At 34.1% G+C, this 23,257-nt stretch overlaps 1 protein-coding gene across 1 annotated transcript; it reads left to right on the top strand.

Moving 5' to 3' along the window:
• The first annotated feature begins 4,439 nt into the window (after window positions 1-4,439).
• On the top strand, window positions 4,440-18,780 carry LOC135612500 (ras-related protein RABC2a-like). Its single transcript, XM_065108876.1, has 6 exons — window positions 4,440-4,661; window positions 4,774-4,842; window positions 17,215-17,280; window positions 17,466-17,587; window positions 18,083-18,211; window positions 18,487-18,780. Exons 1-6 carry the CDS (start codon window positions 4,529-4,531, stop codon window positions 18,595-18,597), a joined length of 630 nt encoding a protein of 209 aa, XP_064964948.1. The 5' UTR covers window positions 4,440-4,528; the 3' UTR covers window positions 18,598-18,780.
• The last annotated feature ends 4,477 nt before the right edge of the window (window positions 18,781-23,257 follow it).

The raw sequence follows: 23,257 nt of genomic DNA on the forward strand, positions 1-23,257 counted from the left end.
GTTCTTTCTTGCATAAAATCCAGTTTCAGAATCGCACTTAAGTATAAAATTAAACATTAACTTGATTGCTTTTCATAATTCACTGGGTTTTGAAGCCCGACCCTATAGTTCAGTCATGGGACTATTTGATATTATTTATTTAGCATGTCTGCTACTCCAATTTTTGCTGCTGATCATCTCCGAGTATTAGCTCTGCTTAGAAACCATCAAATCCAGTTTCAACTGAATTTCTTTGTGCAGTATACCGATCAACAGTAGATTTATACATACTTCTTTGTCATGTGTCAGCTATTAGTGACTGATTACAAAATCAAAATAACTTGAGAAGTTTTGAAATGCTTAACTCAAGCCATATGAGTTCCTGATTCTGTAGATGTTTTGTATACATTCATCTAAAATGACAAAAAAGCAATAAGGTGGTCTTTTTTACTTTTGTCAAAGCCAGTATAATTGCTAATCCCTAGGCCACCCATCCTTTGGTGATTCAAACCGGGGTTTTTGTTTTCATAAGTACCCCTCGGTATATTATTGTCTTCTGTGCTATAAAGATACAGTTTGTCCTGTTCTTGGGCTCGCAGTAGAGATGCAAAAAAGTTTAATTTCATGTCTGCAAAAGTTTGTATAGACACTGCATCCAGGCTACCTGCAGGAAACCATACACTTGTGACCAGGCTAACTGTTGCGAATAGGCTGCCAAACTTCAAGCAACTGAACAGACCCCTTCTTCCATATGTTGTTGATTAGTAGGAAATGATTAATTTTGATCACTTGAAGGTAAATATCCGTTTAAATTGTTCATTTGAATAAATTAAAACTTTTATTATTGGATGAACATGATATTCCCTAAAGACCAAAATTCTAGGTCACTGGAGGAACAATATTATCATTTTTTTCTCAAAATAATAACAAAATATTGACACATGCCATAGTAGAAATAATTAAAAAAAACTTTTGATAGCGTGAATTCTTATTTTTCATGGATATTTTTGTATAAAAGATTGAAATAATTGGCTAAGCCTCGTGAAATTAATTGGTAGGATTGATGTCTTTTTTTTTGTAATGCAAGTCAATTTTAATTTTTGAATGATACATCCAAATCACTTTGGATGCTATTAAAACAAAAGATTATCAACAATTATGATCCCTTCCAAATCTTTCTTGCATTTTTCATTTCACGTGCCTTTCCAAGTGTATGCATATAATAGAACATTTCTATTATATCTTTGTCATTGATATCTTATTTTTTATAGTACATTGATTTTTTTAAATGATCCAAATCACCTCTCATTTTATTGTACCAAAATATTTCTTTTTTTTTTTTATGTAGAGAAGACCTGTATCAACAATTATGATCCCTTCTCATGCCATTTCTTGCATTCTGATTTCATACGACTTTCCCTATGTATATATGCACAAAGCATCACAGGAAATCAGAAAAAAGAAGTATTAGAATTTTAATTATTTAGTTCTACCATTAGAATTCTAAAATTAGAATTCATGAATATTGTTTTCTCTTTTAACACTAGCAAAAGATTCTGTTGCACTCGAAGAAAGATTAAAATATCAAGCTCTAGACGATTGAGCGGGGTAGCTCTAACATTTAGCACTCTGTCGACATGTTTGAACTGAACAACATTAATATGTTTGGCAAAAGTTCTGGTCTAGGATCAGAGAGTTCAAAAACCATGGAACCTTAGCGGATCCAGAACCAAAATGAATAACCGATTGTTCATCCATTTGCACCAAAATATTTCTTTTGGAGTTTACTTCGTAATGTTGTAAGCCAATCAGAAAAGCTCAGCGTTCAACAGAACTGGCATTGGTCGGTCTACATGGTCACAACTCTCCATCTCCATCAAAGATACGGATATTTCCTGTCTAGATCGTGATAAAGTTGCTGGTGACGGTGGATTTGTCGATGATGCATTTGTATCTGTGTCGACTCAGTTGTGGATTTTGTGTAAGTATAGAAATGTGTCGACTCAGTTGTGGATTTTCTCTTCGTTAGAGGGTCGATCTATAAAAAGATCAAAATTGGGTAGAGTGCATGATTCGTTCCTTCCATGCTTAAGTCAATATCAAGAGAAAAGTGAGTCATGAGTGAATAGTAATTAACTTATGTAATAGTAAACCAATGACCTTTATAGTAGGTTGGGCCCCAAAGGAATATTCAATGGTATGGGTTGAATATTTCCTCCTACAGTGGTTGTTGTTTTGATCTGGGTGGCTTCCATGTCATCCAAGTTCCACTCTCTAGGCTGAGTTGGCAGCCACGCGACGAGCTATAATTGGTGGGTGAGATTTTTCCTATCATTTTATCCCCTTCGAAGGTACGTATTGGGGTTTTGCTCGAACATTTAAGGCATATCTTGCACTCGTTAGAAGCATGGTAGATGAACTCATGATTCGTGTGGCAATCAATATATGTCAAGCTCTAGGCTCTTCATCCTTTGATTGCATCTCTGATGTATCCTTGGGATTAGCCCAAGGAAGGCACATTGAGCGTAATATCATTATTGTAACAAAAATATTGATATTAGTATGAGAATAATATTATTGCATGCTTCCTTTGAACTATATTATATTCTTTATCGAGCATTTGTCCTCACAAAAAAAATAAGAAGAACTATAAATTTGTATAAAGGTAGAATGGTATAGAGAGCTAGAGTCAAAGAATTATTCAAATTGAAGATAGATTTTATAATTATCATTATTGTAACAAAAATATTAATTTTGAAAAAAAAATTATATAGCTCTATTAAAGGATTTTAGTTCATGAACGAATTGCTCTTTTCCGAGAACTGATATAGATTAGTTTGGGGCGTGATAGGATTGAAGCTGGATGCCATTATTCATATCAGTAAAGGAAGGTACCACACTTGTCTTTGAGTTGTAGGTTCTCAAAGTCATCTAGGGTTTTTTGAATTTGATATTGTATCTTGTGGCCCTCCCTTATGACATATCCAGTGGGTAATGGCGTTCTTGATAGAAGAAAGTTGGTTGTTGATATGACTCAAGGGGGTGGTGAGAGGCCCCACCACCAGCATACCAATTCTCCTAAACAATATCCTTAACCTCCGAATAATTTAACAAGTATTAAACTAAAAATAATAAGGGTTCCTATGATTACAAGAGACGAAGTCAAAAGCTTGAGTCGCTATAGATGGGTGCATGATCAGAAGCCATATTGGGAAGATGAGTAATCTTAGAGTCGCTATAGATGGAGTTTCACTCCTCATTGACAAAAGCTCTATCTAGTAAGCAACAATTCTTGAAGAACCATACATAATCAGGTTTATCGTAAAATTTAAGAAACCGTATTAACATCGCCACCAAGAAGCAGACCAGTATTGGAGGCGTTTAAAAGAGAAAACTGATGCCATAAAATATTTCGAAGAGAGAGAGAGAGAGATCACTTGTAGTATATATACATCGTGGAGAGTAACCAAGGTTTTTACCTTCTTCTTCATCATTAAATTAATAGCCTGAGAATTCTTATAGACGACAGTAGCTCTATAGTGATCTGGTTTCCATGCAACTAAGAGGCCCCCGGCTCTTTCAATCGCAGCCGAGAAGACGCGGTTTAATGAAAGATTGACTGTGCTCCTCCTGCATTTGTGTTCGAAGAAGAATGATTAGATCAATTTTGTGCAGTCTGATGAGAGAGGTTAGAACCTCCCTACGTTCTTTTTTGCGGGCACCAAGACAATTCTAGGATAACAAAATCAATGAGGCATATCGGTAATCCAAGGATCTTGACATAAGGCCATAATCCTAATCGACAGTGATACATAGTTGTCGTTCTATTTTTTCTCTTTTTGGTGCGTTGTCTAAGAACAAAAGGTAGGTGACACGAGACTTCCTTGTACTATCTTCTTACGCTGTTTTGAACCCTCCTCAAAATCCTCCGTCAACAAGTTGAGCAGAGAATATTGTAAATCCATGTAAAGAAAAAGATGTTGGGAAAGATCAAAGAATATGTTCTTTTTCGATTTTATATATATATATATATATATATATATAAGAAATGATCATTTCAATATCAAATCTATGATATCTATCAAGCTATGCGGGTTAGTTAATGTGCTGTTACACGAGCTTAAAGTTTGAATCTACGCATAAGCGTGATATAATATCAATCCCAGTGAAAGTCTGATTCATATTCTAACTTGGACGAATCAAATGCCAGCTTGGTTTCTAGCGAGAAAGAAGTAATGGAGCTATCATTGTGTGTTTCGTGGACACCTACAGACTTCGTTTCAAGTACCGATATCTCTTCTCAAGGAAGAAAGGTAGATGCTCTGGCGGCAGTGGCCGACAAGGAGCCAAATGGAGAGAATACAAAGAGAAGATAGAAAGAAAAAGAGAGAGCAAAGCAACGCAAAGCATCGATTCTTTCTCTGCCTTTCTACCGTACTTTTATATCCCACCACCTGTAGCAAGTCACGGCTGCAGTCTCACACAGGGAGACATCAGAGCTCTTCTTCCTCCCTACTCGTAGCAGCAGCAGCAGCAGAGAAGAAGAGAGATGGGTTCATCGGCGGAGCAGGATTACGACTACGCCTTCAAGATACTGTTGTTAGGGGACGCCGGCGTGGGGAAGAGTTGCCTCATTCAGAGCTTCATGTCCCACTTCGTCAACAACCACCCACCCACCCTCGGTGCGCTTACCCCCATCGTGTTGTTGGATTACTTGCTTCCGATGACCTTATGCCGCCATGCCTGCATGCATGCATGCAAAGAATTCATGGTTTCTCTGGCATCTGTTTACAGGGACGGATTTCCAGATCAAATATCTCAGAGTCGGTGACAAGAAGCTGAAGCTTACCATATGGGACACTGGTCTGTTTGAATTGTCAAGGATATACATGACTTCTCACACTCGCAACATTAATCGTTCCTCTTCTTTTCAGCTTATGATACTCCTGACATGCCACTCATCATGCTTCTGAAACAGTTTTCTGCAATGATTTTACTAGTCTACTCTTTATTTGAAGTACCATGTCATTAGATGAAGAACATGCATGCCGACCCCAACGTCCCTGGATTTTAGCCTATGGTTTTGGCATGAGTCCTAGTTTGCGCCATACGACCTACTGTCTCGATGAGGCAAGCATGCCATGTTTTCTTCTTTTTGCTACAAGAGTAGAATATATTACTTAGAATCGGGTGCAAAAATCACTGTTCCAGTCAAAAATGAACTATCAAAAGAAACTGAAAGGGTCCGTCTCTTCTCCAAAAACCTGTAAATCTACTGAAATTACTGACCAGATTAGCTGATCGATTGTTGATTAAAAACAAAGCCATCAGAAGATTAGAGTAGAAGTTGTATGTCTTTAGTTACATATAAGGAAACTAAAGGAATAGTATTTTTGGAATTAATTATATAGTCTCAATTTGGATGAGACGAATCCTCACTCTGAAGGAAAAATCTTCTCCGGCTAATCACTCCATCAAGAAAGAATCTTCTCTAGCAAATCACTCACAATCAATAGGTATTGGAAAGATTAATCAATATCACAATTTTAGATACTTGATTAATGTAATTATGTAATTTTAAGGATTTGATTATTCTTTCCCTTCTCATATCACTATGTTGACTAAGTGTGCATAAGGTAACATAAGTTTTTTTATCCTTTCAAGCTTTATGTGTTTTGTCTTTTCTTATGGTCCCTCTTGTTTTAATATGATGGTATCAGAACAATAGTTGCCCCAAAGAGCTTTTACTTTATACTTCTTCTTTCAACGTAGTATTCCTTTTTTTCTTTGATCCTCTCTCTTGTTATTGTTTTCTTGCACCGCTTATTTGATCGTGGTTAAAGGTAACACTACAACTTCTATTGAGTTTTTATTCTTTTATCTTCTCTCTCTATTGTTGCATTGCACTTAATTTCTCATCATGGAATTTAACACTTAATTTCTCATCCCTACAACTCCCAGCATATAGCTTCCACTAAATGTCATCATCAACATATTATCGATGCAGGCCTTACTCTTTTTCATCGAGCATCTCTCCCCTTATATTTTTGGACCTATGTATTTAAAACTATTGTTTTATCTTATTAATCAACTTTCAACACCTATTCTTAAGAACAAATAATCTTTTTAGTGTTTATTTCACATCAAACCCAATTATTTGAAATTATCATTATTTGGATATCTTTGTTATCTATGGCTTTGGCTCTGGCTTTATAACAAACATAAATTAGAGTAATCTTCCAAACTTGTATTTTTTTAGGTTATTCAGACATCCATAATTATTTACATTTGTTTTGATCGAATCAAACTTGTGACCTACTTTTAACTTGGTGTTTAATTTGTTGAAGATAAATTTTCATCCACATCTATGTTCACAACTGATGATAAAATAAATACACAAATAATCTCAAATTAGTTAAATATGTCACCATCATTGCAATCTTGATATTTTGAAAATTTTATTACTCAATATTCTTTTCCAACTCAATCACCTTCCACTCATGATTCTTCTAACATTCCTTTTCAAAACCCACATTCTTTGGTGGGTAATCATGCATCCTTACCTTCCATTCATGAGTCGTTACTAAGTTCAATTCGTGCATCAACTTCATCTGGTTCCTATTCAGATATACCCATCCCCTCTAACCCAATGCAAGCTAGCAACTTACCATTGGTGGTTAATCCTCATTCGGCGAATACCACTCTAAGAGCATCTTCTGGCTTACCTTTCATAGTATGGCTCATCACTCCACAAACATCCATGTTCTCTCGATCTACCCATACAATTGATTATCATATCACAAAATAATATTTTTAAGTCATCAGACACTTGAACCTTCCTCTATCACTCAAGCTATTAAAGATCCAAAGCGGAAAGAGGCCATGTGTGAAGAGCTTAATACTCTCGTAAAGAATGAAACTTGGGAGCTAGCTCCTTTTGTTTCTAATCAAAATATAATTACTTACAAATAGGTTTATTGAATTAAACAATATTTGGATGGAAGTATCGGTCAAATTAAACCACAGACAATATAGCTTATTCTTTCTCTTACTCTCACTTATGGTTGAATGAAAATTAATTAAATATTAATAATACTTTTCTTCATGATCATTTTACTTAAGAAATCTATGTCTCAATCATCGAGCTTTGTTGATGTCTCGTACTCGAATTATATGTATCGCCTTCATAAATCACTCTATGTGTTAAAACAAGCACCTCGTGTCTAGTATCATGAATTGAAGGACTTCATTCTCACCCTCGACTTTGTTAACTCCAAATTAATACTTTATTTTTTTATATATATTAACAAGTTTATTATAATTTATATTTTGATTATGTAGATAATTTATTAATCATGAAAAATTATAAGCAGTTTATTCAAGATATTATTCTACTCTCTCTAGGAGATTCTCGATTAAAGATCTTGGCAATCTTAATACAAAATTAGCATAAGAAGATTATTCTTAAAATGCCTAAAGTTACCACTTATTGCTTTTATTTATCTCATATTATTTATGTTTATATACTTTGTTTCTTTCAATTATCATATATTATTAGTTAACTAGTTTTCAAGACCTATAATTAATATAAATAAAGGCCTTCTCTATACCTATAAAATCATAAAAAAGTAATATCTTTAGGTATTATAAAGATTTTCTTTGGAGTTAATTTCCCTCATTTTCTCTTATCAAGTCAGTTCATTATAATCCTTTCTAGTAGTAATTTATTATTTTATTTTTGTTCTGCGTCATTTGATATTAGAGCCTTGCTCTTGGTGTTAGCATAATAAGTTTGTGGTTAGGAAATTAAAAAAATATGCTCTATACTCATATACTTATTGTAGATATTATGTATCAAAAACTTAATTTGTTAAATACAACCCTATAACCCATTAAGATGAGGTTTAGTGGTAATAATTGCGATAATGACAATAGCATTATTGGCGATGGCAATGATAATTTCGATGCTGATGGCATTCATGATGAAGGCAATGGCAACAACCCCAACAACAGTGATCCGAGAATGCCAGCCCTATAGGTAGCATTAAAGGCACAAGAAGTGAGGATTATTAGAAAACATCGAGGAGCATCATATGCATAGTGAAAAATTCAAACAAAAAAATTGTTCCCAAATAGGAAGCATCAAGGGGAGAGATGTTTTCACATAAGGAAAGTCGTTTATCCCCTAAGAATACAGATCCTAGCCCGTAAGATGTAGAAGCTCTCACTAACTCCTCTCTAGTAGAAGTCTACATAGTGGATGGTAACGATGATGCACCTCCTTATAGTGGACTATCTCCTTATGACAATGCTCCACCACACAATAGGGAGTAGCAGTAGTAAGCAAGGGAGGGGTAGGCCTCTTACAGTCCTCACACCATAGAGGCTCACGACAAAGATGTGGAGGAGGTGATGGGAGGCCGATGGTTCTAAGGGGTCAAACCTATGACTCGTGGAGCCCCACTTCTATTTATAAAGAGCCCCTCTTGTTAACTTTAATGGATCCTATCTAATAGCTTAATGGGTATTGGATCCTCATCTAATAATCAATTTAAGCTCCATGTTCTATTGGGTCTTACCCAATAGATCCATTAAAAAGGGACTTATTGGATATTCTATATCCAATCCTCTATTCGTTGCATCATCCACCTATTGTGTGTGACCCTCTAGGCCCAATTTCGAGCTGGTTATGAATTACATATGTTAGAATCCCTTCTAACTTATAACTCCTTTTGAATCAGTAAATTAATATCCTCATAATAATTCACTTAACTCATCGACTATAGATGTACTATGCCATTGCACCATAATCCTCAAACGGTATAGGAGGATCTAATCCATTAGACATATTTGTCCTAAGTTATCATATATCTATAATCCCTCATCTATCTAACATCCTAGAGATCGTATATTAGGCATAGTGCTATTAGGCCCATATAGAATCCATCCGAATCTCACTCTTATTGGATTCTCTCGGAGAACTCCTTCTCTCTCAATCTAAGTAACCCTAATTAGGGATTTGGTTGAATAAGAATACATGAAATATTCCTCTCATGATATCGTAAGTGGATAATCCTTTATTGACATATGATTACTTTTTTAAGATTGGCTATCATTATCAATGACTAGTTGTACTAGATCTGGAATCTCTAAACCTATAAGTCCGACATAAAAAAATGAAGCACTCAAACAAGGCATCCTTGATATCTTAAGTCTAAGGATCATATACACAATTGGGACTATGGAATCATTGTCTAACAATGAGGTATCATTAACCATCCAACATTCCACAAATGGATCATTCAATGAATTCATTTTCTAATTAGCACATATACTATATCCCTAGTGTCCCCGTACAAGTAATTATGAGACTAGTCACCTCCATCAAATGGATGGGTATATAGTACATCGGTCTATCCAGTTATCTCGATATCCTTCTCGAGTAACTAATGACAAAAAATATTTAGAATTTGTATTTAAAGATTGGTTTCATTATCATGATCTCATCATTATCTAATTTCTCATTACATTGATTCAAGGACATCACTATATATATATATATATATATATATATATATATATATATATTCTTTATGTAATATAGGGTGAGAAAATGTCATTATTAATATTAACCAAAACAGATTGTGTAGTGGATCACAAGTGTCATCACACATGTGGTTGGTTTGCAAAGCACCTATAACTAGCAAGGATGACTCGGAAACTATAAGAGATTCATGATATGCTCACAATCTTGAGTTTTGGTACTAATAGAGCTCATGATAATGGTAGAATCAATTGTGTCAAAGCTGATTCTTATGGCCAGCCTAAAAATCAATAGAGCCTATAATCCAATGTAGGCAATCAACCTATGAAGATGTGTCAATTGAAGATGAAGGAATTATATACTATCACAGAACTAATCAAAGAAGAGGTATAGGTGCAACTAAACCTCAACACTTTAACCAATGTGGTAATATTCACCTATAATAACCAATAGTATATGATGATGAATCAAAAGATAATAGTGAAAGATATGGAAGATATCAAGCACCACTTAAATGAAATAGGCTATTTGAGGATTACGCTTTAAAGTAGACCTCCCTAATTTTAATGGCCACCTCAACGTTGAAGCTTTTCTTGACTAGAGTTATGAAGTAGAAAACTTCTTCAAGGTGATAGATGTTTCTAATCACAAATAAGTCAAGCTTTTTGTATACGAAATAAAAGGAGATGTAGCAGCTTAGTGAGATACATTCTCGATTAATAGAAGATAAGAAAAGACACCAATACAAACATGACGAAAGATAAAGCAACTTCTCAAGGAAAGATTCCTACTCCTAGACTATGAACAACTATTGTTTCAACAATATCAAAACTGCATCTAAGACATTTGATTTTTAACCGAGTATACTAATGAATTCTTACGCCTTTTAGATAGATGTAATTTATTAAAGATAAAAGACTAACAAGGTATGTCAATGAACTAAAATTTATAATTAAAGATAGAATATCTTTAACTCTATAGACAATAGATGAAGCTCATGATATGACATTAAAGGCTGAAATATTATTGACTCGACCTCTAATTACTTACTACTTGACAATTCTCTATTTTGATAACATGATATGCTCTTAACAAAGAGAAGCAAGTTATGACTAAGACAATATAACCTACAAATCAAGATACAAATACTGAAGGAGCAATAAGACACACTAAAAATATCTCGACTATCACAAACAATCTATATGCTCGACCCCTAGTTGGGAAGTGCTTCAAATGCGAGGAGTCTGGTCATCATTCTAATGAGTGTCGTGCTCATAAGACTATCAACTTTGCAGGTCATAAAGATGACTTTGATATAGCAAAAGGTGCCCAAGATAATGCAATTAATGATATTAACAATACTAAAATAGTAGAGGAAGAAGGGAAACACATCGCATGTGTAGTAAAAAAATTATTACTCATCCCAAGGTAAGAAGATCCATCTCAGTGTAAGAAAATATTATATTCTTGATGCATTGTAAATAATAAAGTTTATGTATTGATCATATACAATAGAAGTTGTGACAACATTGTATCTGTTGAATTTTATATTTTAATGATGAAATCAATTGATGTGTTTGTGATCTAATATGTGTTTAAGTGACGCGGGACTAGTTTCGATCAGGAAAGATAATTAAATCAGGAAGAATCAATGTTGGGCTACAGTGAACATGCCAGAAAATTAAAAGTCGGGCCGGAGGATCAGTCAACGTATCGGCTTGTGCCATAAGTTCGGGCATCGGGCCAAGATGATCAGACATTACGCTAAGGAGTTCGAATGTTGTGTTGAATCTCAGATTTTAATGATGAAGTCAATTGTCATTTGGTTATCTAATCCATATATTGAGATAAGTGTGTAGGATTAACTACGATGACAGTAAGATATGGAGTAGGTGTTAAGCCGGAGTCAAGACCATGATCATGTTGGGGGTTCGAGAATTCGACAGAAGTCCGAACGGTCATTGGAGGTTCTACGGGAACAAGTCCGAGAAGTCTAGGAGCTTACCAAAGAAGCTCATCAGAACTCGCCAAGTGGATTGTCGCAAGTCTAGGAGTTTGTCGGAAGTCCGCTGGAGCATCGTCGAGGGTTCGCCGAATATTCGTCGGAAGTTCGCCGGAAGCTCGTCGAAAGAAGCGATTGATGCACCGGAGCAAGTTGCAGTATTAATGTTTTAAATATCATAGTTAGCATGTAGATTAAGTTAGGAATGGGAGGTGATCCCATTAACTTAATTTGGGGGGAATTAGGCCCTTGAAAAATCCAAATTGGGCCAAATGGATCAGCCCATTCGGACCCAAAATTTCTGGCCGACGATGGCACCACTTAGGAGCTCAGTTTCCCAGGAATGCTAGGCGGTGGTACCGCCTGAGCTCGATCTCTGAGCGAAGCTGAGTGGTGGTACCGCCCCTATCAAGCGGTGGTACCGCCTGAGCTCGGTCTCCGAGCAATGCTAGGCGATAGTACCGCCCAATTATAGCGGTAGTACCGCCAGGACCCCGGAAATCCGGGAGATGACATTTTTGAGCTCCAAATTCGAACTAGTTGGGGCCTATATAAACTCCACCCTTTCTTGCATAAAAGTGCACTGAAAATCTTAATCTTATTCTGAGAATTTGAGAGCTCAAAAGTGTTATAAAAGGCCAAAAGTTCTTCTCCCTCTTTTCATCTAAGTTTTGATCATTCAAGAGAGGAGTGAAAATCTATAAGGGTTGTCTCCTAAGCCTATCAAAAGGGGTAAAGATGTAAAAGGATGGTTGGCCTTCGCCTATTGAAGGAAGGCCTATAGTGGATGTCAGTGATCTCATCGGAGGAGGAAGCCAAAAGTGGATGTAGGTCAAGATTGACCGAACCACTCTAAATCTTAGTTTGTATTTACATTCTTCTTTCTATCTTAACTGCAAACTACCTCCATTGCTTTTCTTCAACTGTACTTCGCTTAAGATATCTTAAGTTGAAGAACTTTCCGAAATGGTTTTTCATCGAAAGCGTTTTGATCGTACGAACGTTGTTTTAAATCGTCGAAAGTTATCCGCTACACTAATTCACCCCACCCCCCCCCCCCCCCCCCCTCTTAGTGCTCTTGATCCTAACAATTGGTATCAGAGTGGGGTTAACTCTCAATCGGATTAAAACCTAAGAGAGATGGCATACGCCGGAAACCAAGAGGGCCACTCTATTATATGTCCACCCATGTTCAATGGGACGGATTACACCTATTGGAAGACCCGAATGAGGATCTTCCTTATTTTTATAGATTTTAAACTTTGGAATCTTGTTGAAAATGGATTTTCAAAGTCTTCTCTTCCAATGATCGATTGGAATGAATTGAAGAAGAAGACTTTTACTCTTAATGCAAAGGCTATGAATGTCTTATTTTGTGCGCTTGATAAAAATGAGTTCAATCGTGTTTCTGTTTGTGAAACTGCATTTGATATTTGGCACACACTCGAAGTGACTCACGAAGGCACGAGTAGAGTGAAAGAGTCAAAAATCAATCTTTTAATATATTCTTTTGAACTTTTTCGAATGAAACCAAGCGAGACCATTGGCGACATGTACACCCGTTTCACGAATGTCGTCAATAGTCTGAAAGGACTCGGTAAAAGTTTTTCGGATTTTAAACTCGTGAATAAGATTCTAAGATCCATTCCATAGAGTTGGGACCCTAAAGTCACTGCTATTCAAGAGACTAAAGATTTAAATAACTTTCCTCTTAAAAAATTAATCGGGTCATTAATGACCTATGAAATAACTTGCAAAGCTCATGAAGAGTAAGAAGACATCCTTCTAAAGAACAGGAAGGATATAACACTTAGAACTTTAGAAGACCACTTGAGAAAACTCAAGTGATGAGGACAATGACGATGACTTGGTACTTCTAACAAAATTTTTTTAAAAATTCATTAAAAGAAATAAGTTTAAAAATGATACAAAAAATAAATTTGAACCCAAGAAGGACCAAGTTATTTGTTACGAATGCAAGAAGCCGAGACACTATAAAAGTGATTGTCCCTAAGCCAAGAAGAGAACACCAAAGAAGAAGGCGCTAAGAGCAACATGGGATGACTCAAGTCTCAAGTGCATCCGAAGAAGAGGAGTCCAACATTGAGCAAGTTGCTCACTACACCCTAATGGCCATCGGAGAGGAGGTAACGAATTTAATTGATGTAGATTTATCATTTGATGAATTATTGAATGCTTTACATGACTTATTTAATGAATGCAAAATAATTAGTAGAAAATATAAATTGTTAAAAAAGGAGCATGATAGTCTTATTAGTAATTTTGATAAATTAAAAACTGAATATCATGATAGTTTAGCTCCATGTATAAAATGTCATGATCTAAAAACTCTCCAAAAGGAGAACTTGCTACTTAAGGATACCTTAAGAAATTCGAGGTTGGTAGCAAGTCTTTGAATATGATCCTTACAAATAATAGTCACGTTCCTAAAAGAAGCAGAATTAGATTTGTGAGAAGTCTTCACCAAAATCCAACCACCTTTATTAACGGCTCTATCTTACATGTTCGACACCAAAGCAAATGCAACTTTTGTTGTAAACATGGACATAGAACTTATCATTGTCTATTCAGGAAAGTTAGTTCGAATGTACTCGAAAGCCACTTATCCCATTGTTGAAAGCCACCAAGGCATAGTTTTCCACCTCTTCTTTGTCAATTTGGTCATCGTCTTCGGATGTACTGGATTCCTCTCATGTTGCCTTGAATGCCTTCTTTTTCTTTTGTTGCGGATATTTGCTTTTGAGGTGTTCCAGCTGATTAATGCATTCATAGCAAGTTATTGTGTTCCTTTTGAGCTCATTTTTGTCTTTAGTTTCTTGTTTTATAATTTTTTTGAGTTTTCTCATCAAAAGTTCTATGTCGTCATCATCATCACTTGAGTTATCACTTAAGTGGCATTCTTTGGTTCTTAATTCCATATACTTCCTGTTTTTTGGAAAATTGTTCTCATATTCGTCTTGTGTTATACAACTCATTTCATAGGTTATTAAAGACCCGATAAGTTCTTCAAGTGGAAAGTCATTTAGGTCATTTGCTTCTTGTATTACTGTTGCTTTGGGATTCCAACTTTTTGGAAAGGACTTTAATATCTTGTTAATAAGTTTAAAATCAGAAAAACTTTTACCAAGTGGTTTTAGACCATTGACGATATCCGTAAAACGAGTGTGCGTGTCTCCAATGGTCTCACTTGGTTTCATATGAAATAATTCAAAATCATGCATCAAAAAATTAACTTTATAATCCTTAACCCTACTTGTTCCTTTGTGTATGACTTCAAGAGTGTGTCAAATGTCATGTGCAGTTTCACAAGTCGAAATACGATTAAACTCGTTTTTATCCAAAACATAAAATAAAGCATTCATAACTTTCACATTTAAAAAAACTAATTTTTTTTCTCAAAGTCATTCCATTCATTTATAGGTTTAGAATGAGTTTGAAAACCAAGTTTAATGATATTTTATAAATCAAAATTAAAAAAAAGTAAAATACTCTAATAAGTGTAGTTCGTTCCATTGAACATAGGAGGACGAGTAATAGAAAGACCCTCTTGAAAGCCAAAAAAAGTCATCTCTCTTGGGTGTTAATCCAATCAAGAAAAACTTGGCTTTAGTATCAACTATTAGGACCGTAACATAATATGAAAGATTATGTTTGAACAGTACCACCACCCAATATGGTGGTACCACCGTCTGACATAGTCTTGAAGATTGTGTCTGAGCAGTACCACCATCCAATCTAGACGGTACCACCGCAAAATCCTGCTATAGGACACTAAATAGGTCAAACAATAGGCTCGATTCAATCTTGATTCAGGCCCAATTGGCTCTTAATCAAGTTGGCATAGTTATATGTAAAACCAACTCAATTAGACCTCAAACTACTTCGATCTAGACAATTATTACAAAGCATTAATCATATGTTATCCGACATATCATTGGTTCATCTGGTACTTCGTTCGACCCTTCGGTGCATCGTCATCTCCTTCAGCATATTGCTCAATCAGCATGTTGTCTTCTTGTAACATCTGATCACCTTTACGTAATGTCTGATCTTCTTGGCCCAATGCTCGAACTCATGGCACGAAACCTTATGCCAACACATCAACCGATCCTTCATCTCGACATCTAATCTTTTGACATGTTCCACTACGGCCCAACATTGATTTTTTCTGCTTTAATTAAATTGTCTCTCCGTGATCGAAATTAATCTTGCGTCACTCAAAATGCTTATTAGATCACAAAATACTTTTCATCATCAAAATTCGATATTCAACATTCATAGCCTAGAATTAGTATAAATAAAGGTCTCCTCAAAACCTATAAAATTATTAAAAAATATTATCTTCAAGTATCGTAAAGATTTTCTTTGTATAAGAAGTTGATTTTCATCGTCCGCTCGTTTGTTTACTATAATCATTTATAGTAGTAAATTTTTATTTTATTTCTGCATCAAATCTTTATTTCTCCAGAGTTCGAACTTTATCTATTGCTAAATGCCTCTTTCTCTCACATCACAATTATATTCAAGATTTAAGTTCAAAATAGAAGATATCAATGAGACAATCATGCCTCTCGGCACCATAACACAATTCTTCCTTAATGACAATTGTGCTCCTACAATGCTACCAAATATCAGTCTCATTGGTGCTATGCAATACTTATCACTTAGGCAGTCAGATATTTTTTATGTTGTCAACAAATTTGCTCAATACATAAACCTAGCCATTTAAATCAATGGATGGCTGCCAAGCATCCTCTCTGATATCTCAAACATACCATCTCTCATTGTCTTTATTCTATGATGCTCCTAACTACTCATTCTTATTGCCTATTTAGATGCTGATTGGGTTAATAATCGTGATGATTTCATATCCATATCTGCTTATGCCATTTTAATTGGAGCTAACTCGATAGCATGGTGCTCTAAAAAGTAACAAACAGTTGCTCAAACATCCATGGGAGCTAAATATCGCTCTGACGCTTTTACTTCAACTGAGATATCTTAGCTCACTAATCTTCTATCCGAGTTGGGTATCTCACTCGATCAAACTCCTCTTTTTTTTTTGTGATAATATTGGTGCGACATACTAAGGTGCGACATACTCTCGCATATCATCTTTGATTATCATTTTATTTGAGATAAAATTGTCAATAGTTCTTTTCAAATTACTCATGTCTCCATACATGATCAAGTTGCTGACATCCTTACAAAACCTCGGGCCAAACCTCGCTTCATGCGATAAGGATCTAAGATTGATGTTTCTAATATAAGCACAATCTTGCGAGGCCATATTAAAAAAAAAAATCTTTTCCAATAAATCACTCCATTGAGGAAGAATCTTCTCAAACAAATCACTCAATAAATTCAAGATAATCAATTGACATTAGGAAAGGTTCGCAATCAAAGTAATTTCACAAATTTAAATATTTCATTAATATAATTATATAATTCTAAATATTTGATTATTCTTTTTCTTGTCATTTTTTCTCTTATCGTTACATTCAGTAGGTGTATATAAGAACGTATAATCTGCGCATTGTCATACAAGTTTTTCCTTTTTATGACTTTGTCTTTTCCCATTATCCCTGTTGCTCGAAGACACCGACTGCAAGAGTTTGACATGTAATCAGCATGACAAAAAATATGTATTTTGTGCATGTTTTCGCAGCTGGGAATGAGAGGTTCAGGACATTAAGTACGTCTTTCTATCGAGGTGCTCATGGAATAATTATGGGTGAGCAATTCCTCAGCAAAACTTTAATGTCATTCGTACATCTCTTTGTTAAATTTATGGCTGCTACAACCAGATTGCTTCCTCGGAAACAGTGAACCCAAAGATGTTGCATAGTCTCCTTTACTTGTTGTAAGTAGAATAGAGTTGAAGAAATGGTCAACAGTGATTAATCCTTTGCTTGTTAGTTTATGATATGACGAGGCCAGAAACCTTCACCCATTTGACTGACACGTGGACCAAGGAAGTGGAGCAATACTCTACAAATCAAGACTGTATTAAGATTCTTGCCGGAAACAAATTGGATAAGGTAAACTCTTCACACCTTGTCTCATCCTTGTGTCATCAGAACTGTAAGATCCAATTGCTAGTATCGTGAACATTAGGGAAGCATATCGTAGCTTCAGCAGTACAAATGGTATGCATGTACGCATAGATCTTTTCTCGATGTTTAAGCTTCCTTTGAAGAATCATTTGGCAAATAAGGGAATGCATGCTCATAACGTTAGTCTTCCTTTATCAGAACCTGAGACGCTATATAATCTATTCCGTCGAGGGCATCTGTGCCTTTTGAGTTCCCAAAGAAAGATCTTATGAAAAAATATATACCATATGAAAGATCTTATAGATGTCATGCAGTTATATTTATTCATCTACTTTTCTTAATGCATTTTCTTTGATGTAAAAAGGTCGGTAGGACTTCTATAGAAGGTTTCTTGTATCAATTATCGATATATTTCGGTCTGTATGTGCAGCTGAGATGCACAGTTCTGTGAAATTAACCACATCGTTTTGCATACATCAGGAGAGCGAGAGGAAGGTGACAAAGGAAGAAGCAAGTGCCCTTGCGAACGCCAAAGGGTATTTGTTTGTGGAATGCAGTGCAAAAACACGACAAAATGTGGCGAAATGCTTTCAGGATCTCGCAGAAAAGGTGAGCATATGAGACGTAATGTTAATATACACATATAGAGAACCCTAAACCAAATTGCCAGAACTAGTTTGATAAACAACTCTACAATATTCACATGGATGCTTTAATGGATCATAGGATGATGTACTTGGATTATCCAAAGACACTGACATTAGCAGAACTAAATACATGGTTGAGTTTAAGATTATTTATGACTGATGTTTTGAAGAAAAAAGAAAAGAAGAGATTGAGATTGTTTTATTTACTTGTATTCCAACTGTGTTTATTGTCTTTAGATACTGCAAGTTCCTAACCTGGCGGAGAATGCTAAGAATACATCGAAACCAAAACCGAAACCGACGCAAACTGCAACACCAAAACCCGATGGGTGTTGTACGATTCAGTGACAGATCTTAAATAAGTGATGCTGTTGGATTGGATGCTCTGAAATGAGGTAAATGCATGTGTACCAACTTCTGAAAACTGCAGTACTCTATCTAAAATCCTATGTTATCTTTCCGAAGCTTAACTCACATCTCCCTTTTGGAGAATTGTATTCTGCATCGCGTAGCTACGCGAGATTACTCTTAGTCCTCTTTTCTGTTTTTCGTATATATATATATATATATATATATATATATATAGTGTGTGTCTGTGTGATTTAATGGTCTTCCTTTTATTTAGAAGGATAGTTTGAACTGTCATCCAATATATTTTCTATTTATTTTTGCTGTCTAATTCATCATTGTTTAAAATTCTTTTAATCAGGACTGACACACATGAAATTGATAAAATGCAATCGAGAAGCTGAACCTTAGGTGTTTTTTAAGTTGCATTGGTGCCCAATCTTAATGAGTTTGATTTAAGCTTCTCGATCAAGTTTGCTCTAATTTCATGTATGTTGATCTACAAGTAGGAAACAAGTTAAGCTTTATTTTTCCAAAACTCTTCATATATAAATAAATTCTTCGTGTGGAGTTTCATATATCAAATGTTGCATGTGGTATCGTAAGACTGAAGGATGTAGTTTTGATTTTGCTAATGTTACTTTGTACAATAATAAAACCCTTCTTTTCTTGATTATCGTAAGATTGAATGTGTTGACTTGGTAAGGATCTTGACAGATCATCGTAATGTCTTGGGCTTAAATCTCATCTTCGTCACTTAATTTTTTTTTTGTACAAAATAAAATGAAATAAAACCCTCAAATATAATCAATAATAACAAGCCAAATCTTTTAGTCTCTTTTGCTCCACTTCATCTATCCTCTCTCTCTTCTTTTGAATCTAAAGTTCTTTTGCTTTTCTACTATCTAAGCAAGACAATTCCTTCCATCTAAAGCATTAAATTATATAGGGGTTAACCCAGGATTTTAACTTCGATTATGACAAGAACTCCCATCTTAACTAAAACTCTTAAATTAAAAATTTATCTAACCATAAATATTAAATGAGTATTCCAACAGTATATTCTCAAATCAACGGAAAGATAGAACAATATTTTGAATATTGTTTGTAGCGTTTTTCATCTGTTGTCTTATTTTTTGGATTCCAGTATTGCTAATGTGTTTGGAGGATGAATGAAAGAACTAATTGGCTGGCTGATGCTATAAGCAACAAAATTAATACATGAAAGGAAAACTAACCCATCGAGTTGAATGTTTTTGTTCAGAACGGGTTGTATTTTGCCGATATCATTCGTATGTTTTGCTTTTTCTCAGGGAAAAAATAAATATTGGAATAGAAACAAAAGTACACTTTTCACGTCAAATGTATTGAAGCAAAAATTCTATATTAATAATCCTAAATGTGATGCCTAACTTTCAAACCGGGATCAGATGTATATTCGTCATTATGAGGTATCCAAAATTGAGTTTCCACATATCGTTCCTTTTCTCCAAGATGTATGATCTTTTCTCAAGAATCATCTCACTACAATCACGATCGTCTCATCTTTGCAATGGCACCACTTTTCAGTAAACCTGATCCCCATTTCAATATCAACAGTTCTGAATTTAGAACTAACAGTTCTAACTCCGATTTGAACCATTGTTTTTTTTTTTAATTAAAAATAATTTAAAATATGAAAAAAAAAATCATACTATTATTTTAAAGATTTAGAAAATTAGATGTATAATGAGTGCAATGACATAAAAAATTAATATAAAAAGTAAAAACTATAAATTTTTTAATCATTTTCGATATCGAATGTTTCGATCGTCTCTTTCGTTGATACATCAAATAATCAAGCAATCGTTGTCTTTGCTTATGATCTCTTTAGTTTATTTCTCTGTTCTAGTTCAATTGTAATATTTTTGTAATCATTGTCGATATCGAAAACATTATTATATATAACATCCACCATTTAAGAATTGATAACTGTATATTTATAGTGATATCACCAAATTCAAAAGAAGTCTGATACATTTCAAGCTTGGAATTTGAGTCTGATAATTCTTTTATTTTTTTTATCTTTGTAATGATAATTTCTCTCTCTTATATATTCTACTACTCCCGCTAACTTGATGTGTAGATGAAAAATTTTCAAAGGTAGTTTGTTGTCTACTATAATTTGCACTATTATGGTCATATAAATTAATAATTAGATTTTTATTTCTCTAATTCTACCACTGATATCAATTTATATTCCTTTATTTTTATAATAAATACTTAAATAATCACTTAAACTATCTATTATAGTATGAGCATAAAAAACACAAGCAACAAGATAAATCGGTGAAATATCAAGAAAATAATTTATCTATTTTAATTTCATTGCCATGATATTCATATTAAAATCATGATCATGTTGATATTCTTCTAAAGTACCAATAATATTAATGTGAATAATTAAAAATATATGAGTAGTAAGATGATTAATATCAGATAAAGTATAAGTAGCACCATTAAAAATGTTTAAAATTTCTAAATTTTTTTCATAAACATTTCAATAGATATAAACAAACTTGTCTAATATTATTTATAATAAAAGTGCAAATAATTCTTTCTACTCAAAAGATCTATTAAGGAATTCATAAATATAATTCCATTAGATAGAACCATTTTTTTTTATTCCGAAAAGCTCGGAAATGGATATGCTGAATAGATAAATTCCATCCCTAAGAAATTTTTTGAGCCTTTTATTATTTAATTTATAAAATCTAGTCCACTCTTTTATTACTTGTGGATGACCCCACGAGAATGAAATATGAGAATAATACCTAATATGAAAAAATATTACCAAAAGCCGATTGACACACTTGTTATAATTCAAGAATAGCAACAGTATTTGTAGATGCAACATTAAACTAATCGAAAAAAATTTAAAAGCAAAATAATAGTCTTTTAAAATAGTTTTCATCGTTCTATAAATGTTATCAATAATATATCATTTATCAAAAACACTAAAGATAATATATTTTTTCTTTGCATGATCCGATCATGAACAATCTATGACAAGTGATACTCATGTAGGAGTTTATTTGTTAGTGATAACTTCAAATATCAATAAAAATAAAAATACAATAATCGAAAGCTTGAAATAACTTCTGTAAATCTCTTTTTTGTTTTTTAATTATGCATAGCACGGGTAAGAACACTTGGAGGAATACGTTGGGCAGTGGGATTCAAAGTATTTTGATAATAATCAATAAAACTGACTTTTTCATCAAAAATAAAAGATAAAATACTTGAAGGAAACAAATCTAGTTAATTCCTCATGATTTTTTTTCAACTAAAAAATAAAAAAAGTGATGTTCGTGGAGTACCCAAAAATTTATGTTTTATTTTTTGCGTCATGACTTGTATATTTCTTCTCAATTTCCTTCTATTTTGAATTTGAAAATCTGATCATAATAGTTGTAGATAATATAGAAGGAGCTATCGGTATTTCAGACTTTCTTGAAGTGCAACTTGAAGATGCCCAATTTTACTTTGGTCATTGTATTCAATTACTTTCACTCGATGGTGATATGTTGGCTTTCTTCGGTTGTTGAAATTATCTTGGGTGAAATGATAGTTTCCGCTTGCTATCGAAATAAGAGAGAGAGAGAGAGTGATTAGAGCGCATATAAGAGCTTAATAGAGTAGTGTATTATGAATCTTTAATCAAATGTACAAAAAAGTATATTTATAGATTTTTTGAATTTTTTTTAAACACTCCCAAAACTAGTTATTATTTATTTAGTTGTTGGAAGTAGCAATTTTATCTTTTTCATATTTTTATAATTTAATTATGAAATTACCAAAACAATTGACCTTTTTGATTGTTATGGCTCAAACAGTTTGCCTAAGGATCGATCAATCCTATTTGACCGGCCTTTTTTATTTTTTTAAACCGTAAGTAATGTAATTCCATAACTCACTTATTATCACCAGAAATAATATCTATTGCTTCCACGTTATCCACAAAGTCCGTTCAAACAAAAAATACCCTCAAAGAATAATTAAGAATATGAAAATGACAAATCTACTTCCAGTAAATTAATTATAGTATCAGTACATACCATATGTTTCTGTCGATGATCGAAGAAGTCGGTCCTCCAAATAGAAAGAGATTTGTAGTAAAAAAAATGAATATCTCCAATTATCGTAATAGATTTGCTATATACTTTTTTTTTTCGCTATGTTATATAAGTCACAAAACCGTTGCCATTAACTTTTCATGCTGAAAAGTCTTTAAAATCTGTTATATTTACGTTGAACATTTCCAGAATCATTCAGCCTCACTTGAGGATGATTGAATTCTGTGATCTAATCTAATCCAAGCAACATGTCGTTACCATAACGAACGATGATATAGAAGGCTAGCTTTACATATGGATTAATGTATACCGATGACGACAAGAGCATTCATTATTATGCATTAGTATGGTAACTTGTTCTTACCCAGACTAATAATTCCAAATCCTCGAGATTGAAGAAGCTGTGATTGAGCTGTGCAGGCAAAGCTCTGCGCCATTAAAGCCTAATCCTGTTAATCCTGTTCTCTCACATCCTATATATCCCCCCCCCCACAACCCCGCTGCAGTCTCCCATAACAATCCAGCTATCCTTCTTCACAACCTCC

This window comes from Musa acuminata, chromosome BXJ2-5, assembly GCF_036884655.1.
Source record: "Musa acuminata AAA Group cultivar baxijiao chromosome BXJ2-5, Cavendish_Baxijiao_AAA, whole genome shotgun sequence".
NCBI classification, from domain to species: Eukaryota; Viridiplantae; Streptophyta; class Magnoliopsida; order Zingiberales; family Musaceae; genus Musa; species Musa acuminata.

Bases quoted from the DNA above. Each gene is read 5' to 3' on its own strand.
- LOC135612500 (XM_065108876.1), top strand. From the start codon at position 4,529: ATGGGTTCATCGGCGGAGCAGGATTACGACTACGCCTTCAAGATACTG. The intron at 17,281-17,465 runs GTGAGCAATTCC...TTTGCTTGTTAG, and splicing joins TGCTCATGGAATAATTATGG to TTTATGATATGACGAGGCCA. The intron at 17,588-18,082 runs GTAAACTCTTCA...TGCATACATCAG, and splicing joins CCGGAAACAAATTGGATAAG to GAGAGCGAGAGGAAGGTGAC.